The sequence below is a fragment of the Carassius auratus genome, unplaced genomic scaffold, assembly GCF_003368295.1.
Source record: "Carassius auratus strain Wakin unplaced genomic scaffold, ASM336829v1 scaf_tig00012660, whole genome shotgun sequence".
In the NCBI taxonomy this organism is placed as follows: Eukaryota; Metazoa; Chordata; class Actinopteri; order Cypriniformes; family Cyprinidae; genus Carassius; species Carassius auratus.
This window is the reverse complement of record NW_020524312.1, coordinates 1-15,041: the sequence shown is the minus strand read 5'-3', so window position 1 is coordinate 15,041 and position 15,041 is coordinate 1. Positions and strand designations below refer to the sequence as shown.

At 35.3% G+C, this 15,041-nt stretch overlaps 1 protein-coding gene across 1 annotated transcript; it reads right to left on the bottom strand.

Moving 5' to 3' along the window:
• Window positions 1-8,234: 8,234 nt before the first annotated feature.
• On the bottom strand, window positions 8,235-12,675 carry LOC113073649 (centrosomal protein of 85 kDa-like). Its single transcript, XM_026246469.1, has 3 exons — window positions 12,538-12,675; window positions 10,881-11,109; window positions 8,235-10,082 (listed from the first exon to the last, which is right to left on the bottom strand). Exons 1-3 carry the CDS (start codon window positions 12,673-12,675, stop codon window positions 9,919-9,921), a joined length of 531 nt encoding a protein of 176 aa, XP_026102254.1. The 3' UTR covers window positions 8,235-9,918.
• Window positions 12,676-15,041: the final 2,366 nt, after the last annotated feature.

Here is a 15,041-nt window from a genome sequence, read left to right as displayed (position 1 = left end):
TGAACCGATATCTGAATTTTGTTGAGTTTTATTTAATTTAATTTTTTCATTCTCAAGTTGTCATTTAAATATTGGAAATTCTTAATGTGTCTGACTTGCTTAAAATAAAGTATATTTGTCTTAAACTCAAAAAAACATGAATGGAAAATACTGGGAAAAGTGTATTTGATATTGCAAAGCATTGATAACGTAATGGTGTAAACTACAATTTAAAAGGATAGTTGAACTAAAAATGTAAATTCTGTCATCATACCCACTCTCATGTAGTTCCAAACCTATATGAACACACATAAATTGTAAAAATGGTATCCAATGAGTTGACGGTAGCCATTAACTTCCATGGAAGTCATATACCATCAACTGTTTGTTTGCTCACATTCTTTAAGATATCTTCTGTTGTGCTCAACAGAAGAAAGAAACTCATACATGTTTAGAACAACTTGAGGTTGAGTAAAAGATGCTAATAAAAGCATAAAAAATCCCTAGAAAAGACAAAAATATTATATTGACCCCATGGAGAACTTCAGGTGCAGGACAACAGCAACATCAAAAGAAAAAATGTACTTAACGCAGTAAATTTAATATTTTCAAGACAGAGCTTAGAATAAATTAGCATTAGAAACACTGAAAATAATACATGCATTATTTTGTCATGGCTGTTGGGAAACGAAGTGCTTAACTTATGAATATTTATTACGTAATGTTACAAGAATGCCTACCTGATTGGCTTGTCGAATCAAACGCTTGCCGTGTGAATGTTAATTAGTTTAAGCAGATATGTTGCCATGCAACGTCGGCGTAACCTCATTTATATTCATGAGCAACTAGAGATTTATCAACCTCTGTCAGGTGGTTTCATCCTAACCTTTAACACCTGAGAGGTGGCTGGAAACAGCGAGGTGACACCGGTACAGGTATGGCAGACCTCAACACGACCTGGGACCGTGTGCTGGAGCCCCATCTGAATACAGCAGATATTACTTCGGAAAGCAGCGACAACACAACGGGCTTCTTGCATTAAGTGATGAAGTTCTCCTAATCTCCTGGATATCCTGAGGAACTTGGACCCGGTGTCGTTGCTGAGGCTCGGCAGCACAAGCAGCTTGTTCCGAGTTTGTTTGTGTAACTCTCTGTGGACCACACACACACACACATTACCAGGTAATTTGCGTGGAAATTAGATTTTTGATTTATCACAGTGAGTAGAACCTATTAAATTATTGAATTCGCTCTTTATGCATGATGCATACCTAGGCGAGTCGGTGTTGAATAGTGAATATTGTGCTAAAGGTGAATCACGTTAGTTGAATCATGTATCCAGGCTGTTCGTTGGGCATGACGCTGAGCAAGTTATAGAGAAAAACATCTCATACATTTTAAGAATTTCAACAACGTCATTGTATGTGTCTCCAATGCAGTTGAATGTTCTGTCAGATAATCAGGTTAGGTAAAAAATTTTTTTTAGCCTGAATGCACTGTAAGTCGCTTTGGATAAGTGCCTGCTAAATGCATACATTAAAATGTATTATTCATATTTAAGAGCGAGATGCCTGATTCGTTCACAGACCCGTGCGAGGCGTTCATCGTCGCCCCGAGTCTCGTTCAGGACGCACATCCCATACCCATAAATTATTCCTTAAATCATTTGGAAATGATAAATGATTACCAAGGGCGTTGAAGCACCTAACCCTGATTTTAAGCCTAAAACAGATATTTCCTGAAAAGTTATCTCAATTCTGATTGGATGATTTGAATGTTGGTTCAGGAACGTGTTGTACTTGGTGAAATCACGCTCACAGTGCTGTATCATCTTGCATTGAAGCATCATGGTAGTGTCTCTGGTCTTCCAGCATGTTCTCAGCCAGCACCAAAACAGTGGTGAGAGATCTGCATCCCATTTCGTGAAATTTGTTTGCTAGATTGGTCTTTAGGAAGCTTAATTGCCAAATAAAAAACAATGTTGTGAATCTTGTGATTTAAATATTACCAAAAGAATATAATATATTATGCAATATATCACCTTTAACCCTCTGTATGTGCTGGAGTGAATCCAGTCAAATGCAATTTGTTCTCTGGCATTTTTGCATTGCATTTAAACTCAGAAAAATGGCAAACAAGTTTATGGTTGGCTCACTTCACCTGTACTGTATTGGCATCTTTAAAAAAAAAAAAAAGGGCATGAGGATGTCTGGGTGCTTTCATTGGTCTGGTTGACCTTTTATGTTTTTACTGTATTCATTTCCTTTCCGCCTCCAAAAGTAATGGGATTTTTGAAAAAAGATGTAGTAATCCAATTTATCGCACTGGTGAATCACTTCAAACTGCTGTGATGGACCTTTGATGTGAAAGTTGCTAGTTCACCCTCAGTTCAGCCTCACCTGGCATTTCAATATTGTATGCATTTTGTATTACAAACAATGCATGCTGTTATATAATTAGCTACTTTATTATAATTTGTATTAATAGCATATTTTAATTTATTTTAGCTGTTTATTTTTTTTTTTTTTAGCTGTTTATTTTAATTTTTTTGATTATTTTACTTTCTTTTATGTAAAGCACTTTGAATTACCATTGTGTACGAAATGTGCTATATAAATAAACTTGCCTTGCCCAATATGTTTAATATTATTGTGTATTATTATTATTAGCGCTATAATGTGTTTTTGTTATTTTAGCGGTTTTATTTTTAAAAGCATGTATTTTGTCATTCTTAATTTAGCTGTTATAATAGCATGTTTTGTTTATTTATATTATTCCTTTTTTTATGCTTTTGTAAAGCTGCCCCCCCCACCTTTGTTACTGACATTTGCTAAATCTATTATTGGTCAGCCTCTGTTGAAGAATTGGCTTGATCTGCAAACCCTTGAAGAGTCCAGCATAACCTGCTGTATTTGGTTGTGTTTTATGTCTTTGCCGGTCTTGTGTGGTGCTGTCTCTTGAGGAACTGTGCCTGTACTAGTCTTTTGGCAGGAAAACCGTCTGCACATCAAATGTTGCTGTTCCAGTCTCTTGGAGTATCATCTCATGTTCTGACTCCACGTGTTCCTTTCCATCAGGAATCAGACTGTTGGAAACTACTTCTCCACGTGCAAGTCTCTCGTGGCCTGGATCCTGGGATGCGACTGGGGCCGACTGAAGCGAAGAAACGTACGTCTATGGAATACATGCAGGATGCTGAAAAATTTTAAAAAAAATTGTTTTCCATTGACATGAAGTCTTCTCTCCCAGGTGTGATGTTTGAAAAATAAATGTAACACGCTGTCTTTCCAGGGACTAACTTTTCTTCACACATGATTGTTCCCTGTTCTGTTTCAACTGATATCTCTTGTCCCCATCTAAAAAAACCAAATAAGTCCCTGAGAGGACGTGATCTTAAATATTCCAGCAGTGCTCATCTTCTGAATTTCATTAGCCAGGGAAAATGATTTCACAGGTCACGGCGAGAGCAGACGCTCCTATCTAATGGCTGCCTAAATGAATTATAGATGTATCGGTGCATGTCCCAGTCAATTACATCGCACGTCTGAGCATACAGACTCTCCTACTATTATATATGGTTTTATAACACATGTGACCATCCAAGGACACAGAAAAGACATTAAATGTCCTTTTTATTTTTCAACAAAAGTTAATGTAATCTGTTTCGTTTAATGGTTTTCATGTACGTGCTCTGCATAACCTGCATGCTTGATATTAGGATTTATTGTTTTACTTCAACTGGGATATCAGGATTATTTTCAGTTATTTGAAATGCTAAAGGGACAGCACTTTGTGGTGATTTTACATGATTTTTTTTAGAATTTTGTTTGTTTAATATGCAAATTTGGTCCTGTTCCCTTACGCATGCACTTTTTCAGGAGCAAGGTCAGGTAGAATATTGCTTGCTGATGGAGTGATGTGTCACTGGCAGGTTTATGAAGACACACTGGAGGGTGTGTATCTTCTGCTGAGACGTGAGATGCAGGAGACGCTCATAGAGCACGAGCGCTTCTGGCAGGTAGCCCAAGTCCAGATGACCCGTGTCTGTACACTGGAGGAGCCGACTGCAAATTATGTCAACTGGAAAATGATTGAGACGCTCCCCTACTAGAATTCTGTCAGTCCTGCTTGAGTCTGTTCAATTACTGTCTGTCTCATTTTCTCATTCTCCCAAAGGATACAGAATAACTATTTTAATTAAATAATTAAACATTTATTTTACATGTGAGCTTAATTTAATTTATATATTTAAATACAAAGAATGTTTAATTTTTTTAAAACTTGCATTTATGCTGACATTATGCATTAACATTTAAAAATGTGGCATTTAAAAGTTAAAATCTTAATATTTTATCTAAAATAATAAGAGCCGTACATTGAATTATGTATTTAAATACAGGCTAAAATGTAAAATACCTAGTTTTTTTTCTTTCTTAATCTAAAATAATGTTGGCTTAATTTAAGATTTATTTTAGATTAATAAAATAAAATCTAGCAAGAAGTATTTTAACATAAAATTTTTTTTTATTTAATAGTATTTTTTATTTTAGCAAATTTTTTTACTTGATACTACATGTACTTAGTTTGTATTTAAATACATAAAAATAATCCTATATTGAGCTAAAGTTGAATTAATTTACTTCAAATTACAAAAAAAAAGAAATTTTCTTAACTTTTTATTTATATTAAAAAATGTATTTAGCTTAATTGTATTTAAAAATGCTAACTTTATATTATTTATATTAAAATAAACTATTTTACAAAACAAACTTAAATTTAAGCAGCCTAATTATATGCCGTGCTTATTGATGGCGATTATAGTCTTCAGCTCATTGTGCACAAAGCAACTGCTTTCTAAAGCTTATTTGATGAATCCGAACTGATGCAACATTTTTCTTAAATGAGGCTCTGTCACAATTCTGTTAAATTAGTGATACTCTTATTTGCTGGTACAGTACACATAGGAGCTTCGCTTTTAGCGTTTCCCAATGATCACTATTTTCAGGCTGTAAAATGTTGCTCTATTACTGGGATTGCTGTTGTTTCCATTAAAAGCTAGCTGTGAAAGCGTTGAGCTTAAGCAGTGGTTGGATTTCAGACTGGGTTTTGAAGCCTGGAGAGTGCACTGGGTGGAGATGCGAGCACCGCTGGCAGCTTCAAACAAATAACCTGCAGTAACGTACGGTCCTGAGATCTGCAGCCAGTCGATGATCTCTTTTGAAGTGTATGGCGACTGATCTCAAAGAGCATGCACTGAACTCCACTCTAAAGTCAGCCTGATCCCACAGCATCAGAAAAGAGTAGAGTGAAAGTGAAGTGGGATGTTCCTTGACATTAAGATCATCTTACATAAGCAGATATGTGAGTGACTGAAGTGGGAAAGTGCTCAGTTGAAGAAATGTTTTTTTTTTTTTTTATGATTCTTATACTGGACAATTAAACATATTCATGCTATTGCACTTTAAAATCAAGTTTTTTTTATTTTATTAATTAATTTTTTTCATGCAATGGCACTGTAAATTGTATTTTTAGAAAAAAAAATTATAATTATAATTATATAATTATAAATATATAATTATAATTTTAAACTATTATTAGTCTTAATTTGAGTTTTTTTTGTGCGAGTAAAATGTTTGTAGTTATGTAGTGGAGCACTTCCCTGCTATCTGATTTCGTTGTCTAATTGGTCATTAGCATTCAAACCATGAGTCCTGCTTGGCTGGTTTTAAGTTTAGCTACAATCCACAATAGAGGAGCTGTGTGTCTGAGTGTGTGTTTGCAAGTTAGCTGCACACAAATTGAGTTTCTTAAGTGTTTTTTCTTCCTGGGTGTTTTGTTTGAAGCTGTAACAGTCATTATACAGGAGCAAATCTCAAGAGGCTGTGAAGATGAATGCTTCATTTTTCAGAAGTGCTTGGAAAAATTACTTTCCCCACAAAAGCGATTACATTGTTTTTGGTTTTTAATTCTCATGGTGGCCTATTAATAAAGGTTGTCTTATTTCCCAAGCTAATGAAAAGGACAAATATTAGACTTGCCTTGCCTTGTGTAGATGCTTTGATAATGGCTTTCCAGCTCATGCATATGTTTTTTTTTTTTTTTTTTTTTTTAAAGGCTGTATCTGGTGTCTGGTAATTCGGTATACCTGTATAGAAAGAGGTTGATCCGGGATTGTATTTACCTGGAGGAGAGCAGCTGGACGAGACAGTTGCTGCCTGAATCGCTCTACACACTGCTGGAGTTTGACACCAAGATCTCTAAAGGTGGGTTCAGGTAACATGTGAAAGAGTCTGAATCGATCTAATGACTGCAGAACAACTGTACGTAATCCAGTTCCTCAGTGGTTTATATTGTGATTAATCCTCCATATTCAATTTGTAAGCTTTGCAATGCTTTGCAGTCTTCTGAGACCCTCAGGTCTAGTCTTTTGCTGCGTTTAGTGTATTTCTGCTCTTATTAGATCCTCTCATTAACATCTTGTTTTTAGCTGATGCTGTCTTATTAAATGCAACTTGTCAAGTTTTTTTTTTATTCAGCAGATTTTTGTCTTTGTTGGTGTTAATCCAGTCCTCTATGAGAAGTCAGGACCACACAGTGTCCATGGCACTTTTATTAAAGGATCTCTCATATCAAATTTTCTTACAAGTTTCATGTAGATGGCTGTTTTAATAATTGCTAATTTGTGATCGACTAATGTAATGTAATGAAAAGAAATGACTTGCACAATTTTTTTTAATGACCCAATTGTTAAATTAAATTATAATTTAGATTGTTAATATATAAAAATGAAATAACAATAACTCTTTTTCTTTCTTAATTTTATATATATATATATATATATATATATATATATATATATATATATATATAACAATTAAGATTAAATGTAAGTTCCATACCAAAAAAAAAAAAAAATCCAAACATTTCATAAAATGAATAATATAGAAATACCATAGCATGGGGGGAAAAATACTGTTTGCATTTTATTTTCATGCTGTGGCATTTTAAGATTTACGTGCGGTAGTATGAAAATAAAAATGCAAACTTTAATACAGTAAAAATAGTTTTGCTGCAATGTGTAAATTATTTTACAATTTTAGACTTTCTATTTTAAAATTTATGATTTTTGTTTATACATTTTTTTTTTTTTGCAATTGTGTACATTTTTTTTACCCTTTTAAACTGTATTGTGTATATCGGTCACCTTGCTGTCTATATATTAATTTGAATTGTCAATTTAAAAGAATAAATGAATAAGTTAAGATTTGTTTGTTTTCTGATGGTCACCTTCATAGCCTTGATGTGTGTTTTGTTTGAACAGTGAGTTTACACGGGCACTGTCTGACGGTGAAGCTCAGTCGACTCGTGTGGCTGTACCTGAGCTCTGGGCAGGGGCTCTATCTGGAGGCGCTGAAGGGAATGCTGCTGCAGTCCGCTCGGGACAGTCTCGGCCATCTCAACACTCTTCAGGTCAGTCAAGTGCCTGTGGTCTAGACCTCATACACTCGGCCAAACCTTTGGTGTTTTAACTGACTTTTTATAACATGCCTAAAAAAGATTTTCCATTTTCTTTCTTTTTAATTACTTTTTAGTTGTTAGTCTTCAGGTTTTAGTGCACAATCATTCATTCTCAATTTATGTCTGAGTAAATGCAGTGCACATACAATGATAATTGTTTTTAATTTTGATAATTGTTTTTAATTTTAATTAAAAAAAATTTAATTATTGGTTTTAGAAGGCCAAATGATCACTAGTCTCCACTCAAGATGCTTTTATTGTAACTATCATGTGACTTTTTTTACTTGGATTAACCTTAAGCACCTTTACACTCCACTTACGTCTCATAATTTTTCCTTAAAATTCAGTAAAAAAAAACCCTCTAGTATAGATACAACTGAGTGCAATATATATATGTATGTATATATATATATATATATATATATATATATATATATATATATATATATATATATATATTTAGTTAAATTGCTCAAGAGGATGCATTTTATGTTTGCATAGTTTTGGAAAAAAGGTTAAGTGAACTGCAGTAACTTGATGACTTTTTTAATTTACGCTTTTAAACTTTATTCCTAAAATCTTGATTACTACCAGTACTTTTTTTTTTTTTTTTTTTAACCATTCTTTTGACCATTTCACTTAAAAAGTACATTTGAGTGTAAAACCTACTGTATATTGAGTTAATAAAACCAAATTTTCTACCTTTTATTATTAGCAAAAATATTAAAGAAACCAATGTAGAAAAATACTTTATTTGACATTTGTACAAATGAAAAGCAGTTTACAAAATGGAAAAATAGTTAATACTTTGTACATAAATAGACCTTTGGCATTTGTAAAATCTAGCTGGAAAATGAAAAGCTTAAGAATTCAAAGACTGATGAGAAATTCAAACCAACCAGTGGCTTTCAGTGCGCAGTGAGTGGGTCATGTCAGTCAGTGCACGTTTCTTTTCTATTCATATATATACACAAGTCGTCATGCTAGCAGCGATCACACTGTACAGCTCCACATACATTCTCCATCAGGTTATGAGCAGCTCTCTGCCTGAGAATAAATATGCATTGCTTGTTAATATGGCTTAGCTCATCTGCACCTTTATGAAATAAACCATGTCTCTGCCAATTATGGAAAATACCCTTCGATTTCAGTCTGTGGATCTGCTGCATAGATTTGTAAAGGCACAGAATAATATTACATATCTGCTGATAAATGCTGGTTAACGTGAGAAGGTTGCATAGTGCAATATAAGTCTAATTATTTACCTTAATCTATTCCCTTCTTTAAATAAAAATAAATTCTAAGCCTAAGCACGTGCACAAGGTATTATGAGCACATAATGACAAAACCTCCATTTTAAATTCAAAACATGCTTAATATACTTTAAATACAATGGGAGTACAGTCACGATAAATAAGCACTATATAGACGCTTGTACTGTAAATATCTTAAACATTCGTCACCTTGGTGCAAATATGTATGCAAAGCTTGACATGACTGCATCGCTCGACTTTATATGATCAACTATAAAAAATTTAGCTTGGGGTCAAAATGAACTTGCTGAAACCATTCAGATCAAGAACAACGAATAAAAGAAATTCTTAAAATACCTGAGTGCACAAGTTTTGCATTATATGCATTATCTGGAGTATATAAAATGTCATGAGCGTGTTAGGAAGTAACCGAAGGTGCAGAACATTCTGTTTCCTGTCTGCCTTTGGAACTCAACCTGTGCAACTTGCTCTGAACTGAACTGTGCCGCAGCATGAAAAAAGCAGCTCATATTTTATTCTAATTAAAAATAGTTAATCGGTGTCCTGAATAGATTCACCTGGATTCCTCTGCTGTCATTTATTCTGAAATGGAACATTGCTAGCTTCTTTGGAAGCTCAAATATACTAAAAGACAACCAACCAAAAACTCAGATGAGGTGCAGGATGTTGGAGATGAAGGACCTTTCAAATGCTGCTGTTTGTCCTGTTTTTTTTTATTTTATTGATGTGTAGAGTCCTGAACGTCGACCTGCGACCTGTAGCTGTTGGGTAAAGAAAGGACAAGCTTCTTTGGGTAAAAGAAAAAAAATCACAGACATCCATGAAGTTTGGAGGTACACAAAGAGGAACACAAGGCACTTTAGGACACCACTTGCTCAAAGACGACTGACAGGAACAGTGTGAGGAACTCAACCTCAAACAGTCTCAATAAATACATGAAAACATTCAAACGCCTTAAATGCAACGTCCACAAGAAAAAAAAAAACAAGAAACTTGTTGTAAAGACGTCCTTGTAAACTGGATTCACAGCTTGGTCAAACCGTTAGTAGTCAGAAAGACCTTGTTTGTTTGCATCAGGTTGACTTTATTTTCCCTTTAAGAGCTCTGAGAGAGTGCCGTCTGTCCTGACGAGCCAGAAATATAAGCCTCACTGCGTCACACAGTTTTCACCCATGTCCTGTGCGTAACGGTCTGAGATGAGCGTCCTCAGCTCGTCAATGTCTTTCCTCAGCTGGCACACCTCCACCAGCTTAGCCCGCAAGCCGTCCTCCATCAGCGGCTTCTCGCTCTCCTCCGCCGAGCAGCTCATAGCTGGGGGAAAAAATGAGTGTCACAAATGGAAATTTTCTTTCTATTGGCTGATATATGACTTTATATATGGGTACTTTATCTGGTGCTGCAATTATAAAGTGCACTTATTCTTAATTATGAAAATGTTAATGTCACACATCATCATGTTTCACATTATATTAGCAAAGCTGAATGGGAGAAGTCAGTGTCACATGATCCTTCAGAAATCATATCTGATATGCTGATCTGCTGCTTAAAAAAACGTATCAATTATTAAGGTTTTGTGGAAATTTTTTAATGAATAGAATTGTTGATGAATAGAAAGTTTAAAAGAACAACATTAAAGTATAAATCTTTTGTTATAAATTATAAGATGTCTTCACTGTTTTAATTTAATGCATACTTGCTGAAAAGTAATTACAAATAAATAAAATAAACTTTTAAATTTAAAAACACTGCTGAATGTAATCTTGCGCGAATCTTAAAGGAATATCAGTTTTTTCAAACTGTACATTTTAATGTTGTGATGTATAATTCGACTTGCAACATTTAAACCAAAAGAAAAAACATTTAAATATAAAGTGACAACTACAATATTTAATTGAAATGAGTAATAATGCATTAATTAATTAATAATACTAAAAGTGCAATATACATTTTTGAGACTAGAGATGCACAGAATTATAATTTTTATAATATTTTATCTAAAGTCAAACAAGTTTACTAATAATGCAAATAAACAGAGAATATTAGAGACTACTTTAAAAAGATAATGTGTTGCAAAGGCCAGAGTTTTCTATGTTATGCATGAGTGTTTACATTTGATGCCAAGCAGCAGGGCCAGGTTGGGCTCTTTGCCTTGAGCTCTCTGTGTGAGGACACTGCACAGGCCCTTCAGATCCAGCAGACACAGGGACATCTCCTTCAACAGGGGCCCGGGGCTCACATTCAGCGTCTCCTCGTCTGCCTGCCTTTGGTTCTGTGGAGATAAAAATACAGAAAGAAAAACCCCTTTACACACTCGCAGCAGGGTGAACCAGGACAGAGCCTTTCAAGTGAACGTTCAGAGTTTAATTTTAAATTGTGGAAGTACAAAGAAGCCCCGGTTTGTCACATTTGCCACTGGAGATTTGAGGAGAATGGTTATTTTCACCTTCAAATGCTATTACGGACACAAAGAATGTGTTATTGCAGCATTTTACACTGCAGTGTGATTTTTGAAACTAAATATATGCCAGAGCTTGTCAAATTTCCTAAAGCCTATTAATTACATGCACAACAAAAAGAACACTACATTACAAAACTAAAATGTAATCAAAGAATAACACACGCTACATCTGAAATCACACGCTACTGCACGACTGTTCAAAAGTTGGAGAGAGAATGTGAAAATATGAAATTAAGTTTAAATATGAACAATACTAAGAGTAATGAATTGTACTAGGGATGCCCAGAATTTTTATATATTAATATTTATATATATAAATTTAAGGGAAGTCGTGGCCTAATGGTTAGAGGGTAGGACTCCCAATCGAAGGGTTTGTGGGTTCTAGTCTCGGGCCGGACGGAATTGTGGGTGGGGGGAGTGCATGTACAGCTCTCCCTCCACCTTCAATACCACGACTTAGGTGCCCTTGAGCAAGGCATCGAACCCCCAACTGCTCCCGGGTGCCGCAGCATAAATGGCTGCCCACTGCTCCGGGTGTGTGCTCACAGTGTGTGTGTGTGTGTGTGTTCACTGCTCTGTGTGTGCGCGCATTTCGGATGGGTTAAATGCAGAGCACAAATTCTGAGTATGGGTCACCATACTTGGCTGAATGTCACTTCACTTCACTTAATAATCTAATTTACAGCCAAACAGGATTATGTTGGTTTACTTATAATGCAAATAAACAAAATATGAAAAAAATATTGAGAATGTGCTGCGCTGCTTTAATGCATGCTTGGAAGGATGCATTAAATTGGCAAAAACACTATTAAAAAAAAACTGTTCTTTTTGAACTTTTGTATTACAGAATCTAAATTTTTTTTACAAAATTATGGTTTCCACAAAAATAGGTTTATACAGTATATATAATAATAAGAAATTAATAAATATTTTCAAATGGAATATATATATAAAAACTAATTTTTACTGTAATTACTTTTTTTTTTTACTGTATTTTAAAATATTAATAAATGTAGACTTGGTGAGCATAAGTCTATAAAATGCTTACTGGACCGCAGACTTTTCTGTGTTCTTTACACAAATGCTAGAAAAACCCATTTGTCAATGGAGACTTGGTTAATTGATTATAAAATATAAACCTACCGAAAAATGTTAGGAATGTGTTGTAAAACTACTCTTATGTAACAGCTGCTTGGAAATGAAATACTTCTTGTTTAAGGTTCCCAGGTTCTGTGGTTTTAAAAGGCAGTTGTGAACTGTATTACGAGGGAACCAAAACACGCATCCCTAACATGGGATCTTGTATACTTGGTAATCAAACTTAACAATACTCGGCGGGTTTCGCATGAGAAGGCAAGTAAGCGCATCTCTGCTAATAATCTGGTTTCTCTGTGGCAGCGGTGTGATGTATGGCTCTCTGTGGATCAGTGCGGCTGTATCACGCATGACTGCGGCTCTCTGCTCTCCCTCACCTTGAGACGGCTTGGTGAAAAAATGATGTCCTGAATTCTAACGAGGGCCGGTTGGGTTATTCATGACTCGACTGCCATGGAAAAGCAGGGCAAGGAATTTAATGGCACAAAAATGAGCCTTCCAAAAAGATTTTAACTTCCGTTACGAGGATGAAAAAACCTCATGCGGCACTTTAGAGTCCCTTGTGGAGGTTTGGGGTGTCATACCTGCTGAAGAGTTTTGGGAGAGGGTTTCAAGTTCCTCCTCACATTCCAAGAGCTGCTTGCGGAGCTCCTGCGTGATTCCCCTCTCCCTCTGCAAGTTCTTTTCCAGGGTCTGCAAGAGGACAAAAGAGCGTTTAGTGCATGTGTGTCTAAGCAAGCATGCCTCTGATTGCACAATTTAAAAATAATCATCAACGTTCAAGACACCACTTCATGCCATCCGATCCAAATCAGGATGTTTATCCTCAAGCTTCCACTACAAAAGCTAGAATATAACGTCTTACCGACATCTCTAATAGAAGACGAGCGAGTTGTCAATCGCTGCTCTGATTGCGATCAGCTGAAACAAAAGAATCAAGAGTGATTCACTCACATGACTTTAGTTTAAAACTGTTTAAAGTGTGTGTTTTTGTATTAAAACACCTTTCCTAGACACATTCTGTATTAGCCCAAAAATCTGGAAACAATTCACTTATCTAAAAAATGGTTTAATTTAAATGCTTGAAAATAATCCTTGTAGTCAAACATTACGTAATTAGTACAACTCGTATATGCATGTTTGTGTGTGTAAAAAAAAAAAAAAAAAAAAAAAAAAAAAAAGCAGCCAACTGGTTTCCAACATTCCTAAGTGATGCCTTTACAATGAAATGAAATAAAATAAAATAATGTGTTTGAAATGTGATTCATTTCAATTTCTGGTTACTTCCATTATTTCATAGTTTTTATAACCTCAATAACGTTCTAAAAGGTGGGATATATTTAATAGTATAGAATTGTTTCCAAACATTTAGCCAGTTTTCGTTTTAGAACTACACAATTTTAAATTTTAATATTTCACAATATCACTGCTTATGCTGTATTTTCGTGAGCAGCATTATTAAAATCCAAACTTTTGACCAGTAGTTTATAAGTTCTGTATTTAGTATAAAAATGCAATCTCCCAGAGATTTATTAATTATAATGTACTATAAGACATCCAAGACAGAAACATCTGGAAATAAAAGCAGCGAATGATTACAATAATGTATTTTTAAGCGTCATTAGGTGCATCATGGGAGATCAGTACCAGGCTGTTTTGGCTCTGTTGTTCTAGCAGGCCAGTGTTTTCCCTCTCCAGCTGCTTCAGGTCCAGCATGGGCAGCCGTACTCCATCCTCCAAGCACTTCTCCACTTTCTCTTGTAGGCTACAAAGAGAAGTTTTATCATTGGTTCAGTAAAATGAAACAAGGCACAGAGAGAAATCCTAACAGATCCTCATTATTTATATCAAAGCAGCTGTGGCCTTCCATTATTTTTTCAGTCCGAGCGGGATGATTGGCCTGATTTCATTCCCATGTTTACGGCAGGTTTTCTATGTTTTAATAAGAGTACTGGGCACTTTGATCTTCAGCTCACTTAACAAGGACTGTGCACTTTATATTTAAGAAGTGGCTTTCAGAAAGGAAGCAAATCAAAAGCAATGCTTCTGGCTGTGAGCTCGTCTCAACAGAGTGAGTGTGTAAGTGCAGTACCTTTGAACAGCAGCCATGAGCTCGATCTCCCGCTTGGATTGGGTCTCAATGAGGGCATCTTTCTCCCCGCAGCAGGGTTCGGTTTTCCTCCAGGGTTTTCTCCAGCTGGGCGACGGTATCCTCCAAAGCCTGCTTCTTCCTCTGCACTTCCTGCAACTGAGACACCACAACACAGACAGAGAGGAGTACAGTAATGCTACTACACACCACTTTAAAGACATTTATAATCACCATTTTCTAATGTCTACTCAAATGAAATTTCATTTTGGCCGTGATCAGAATTTTTTTCTTGCTTTTAAGAATTGTTTTAAAATTGGTGTTTAATTAGGTACAAACATTTAATTGAGAAGAAAAGATGACACCACTTGTCAGTAAATTAGCAAATTAGTATATTTATTTATTTCACTCTTTAAAAAAAAAGCTACTGTTAATTGGCTTTATCCAAAGCGACTTACAATGCATTCATGCTAACATTTTTTACCTAACATGTTCCTTGGGAATCGAACCCACAACCTTCTGCGCTGCTAACACAATGCACTACCACTGAGCCACAGGAATCCACTATAATAGCAAATAGCAATGACAAAACTATTTGACAATGAACTAGGAAAAACAAGTAAGATTG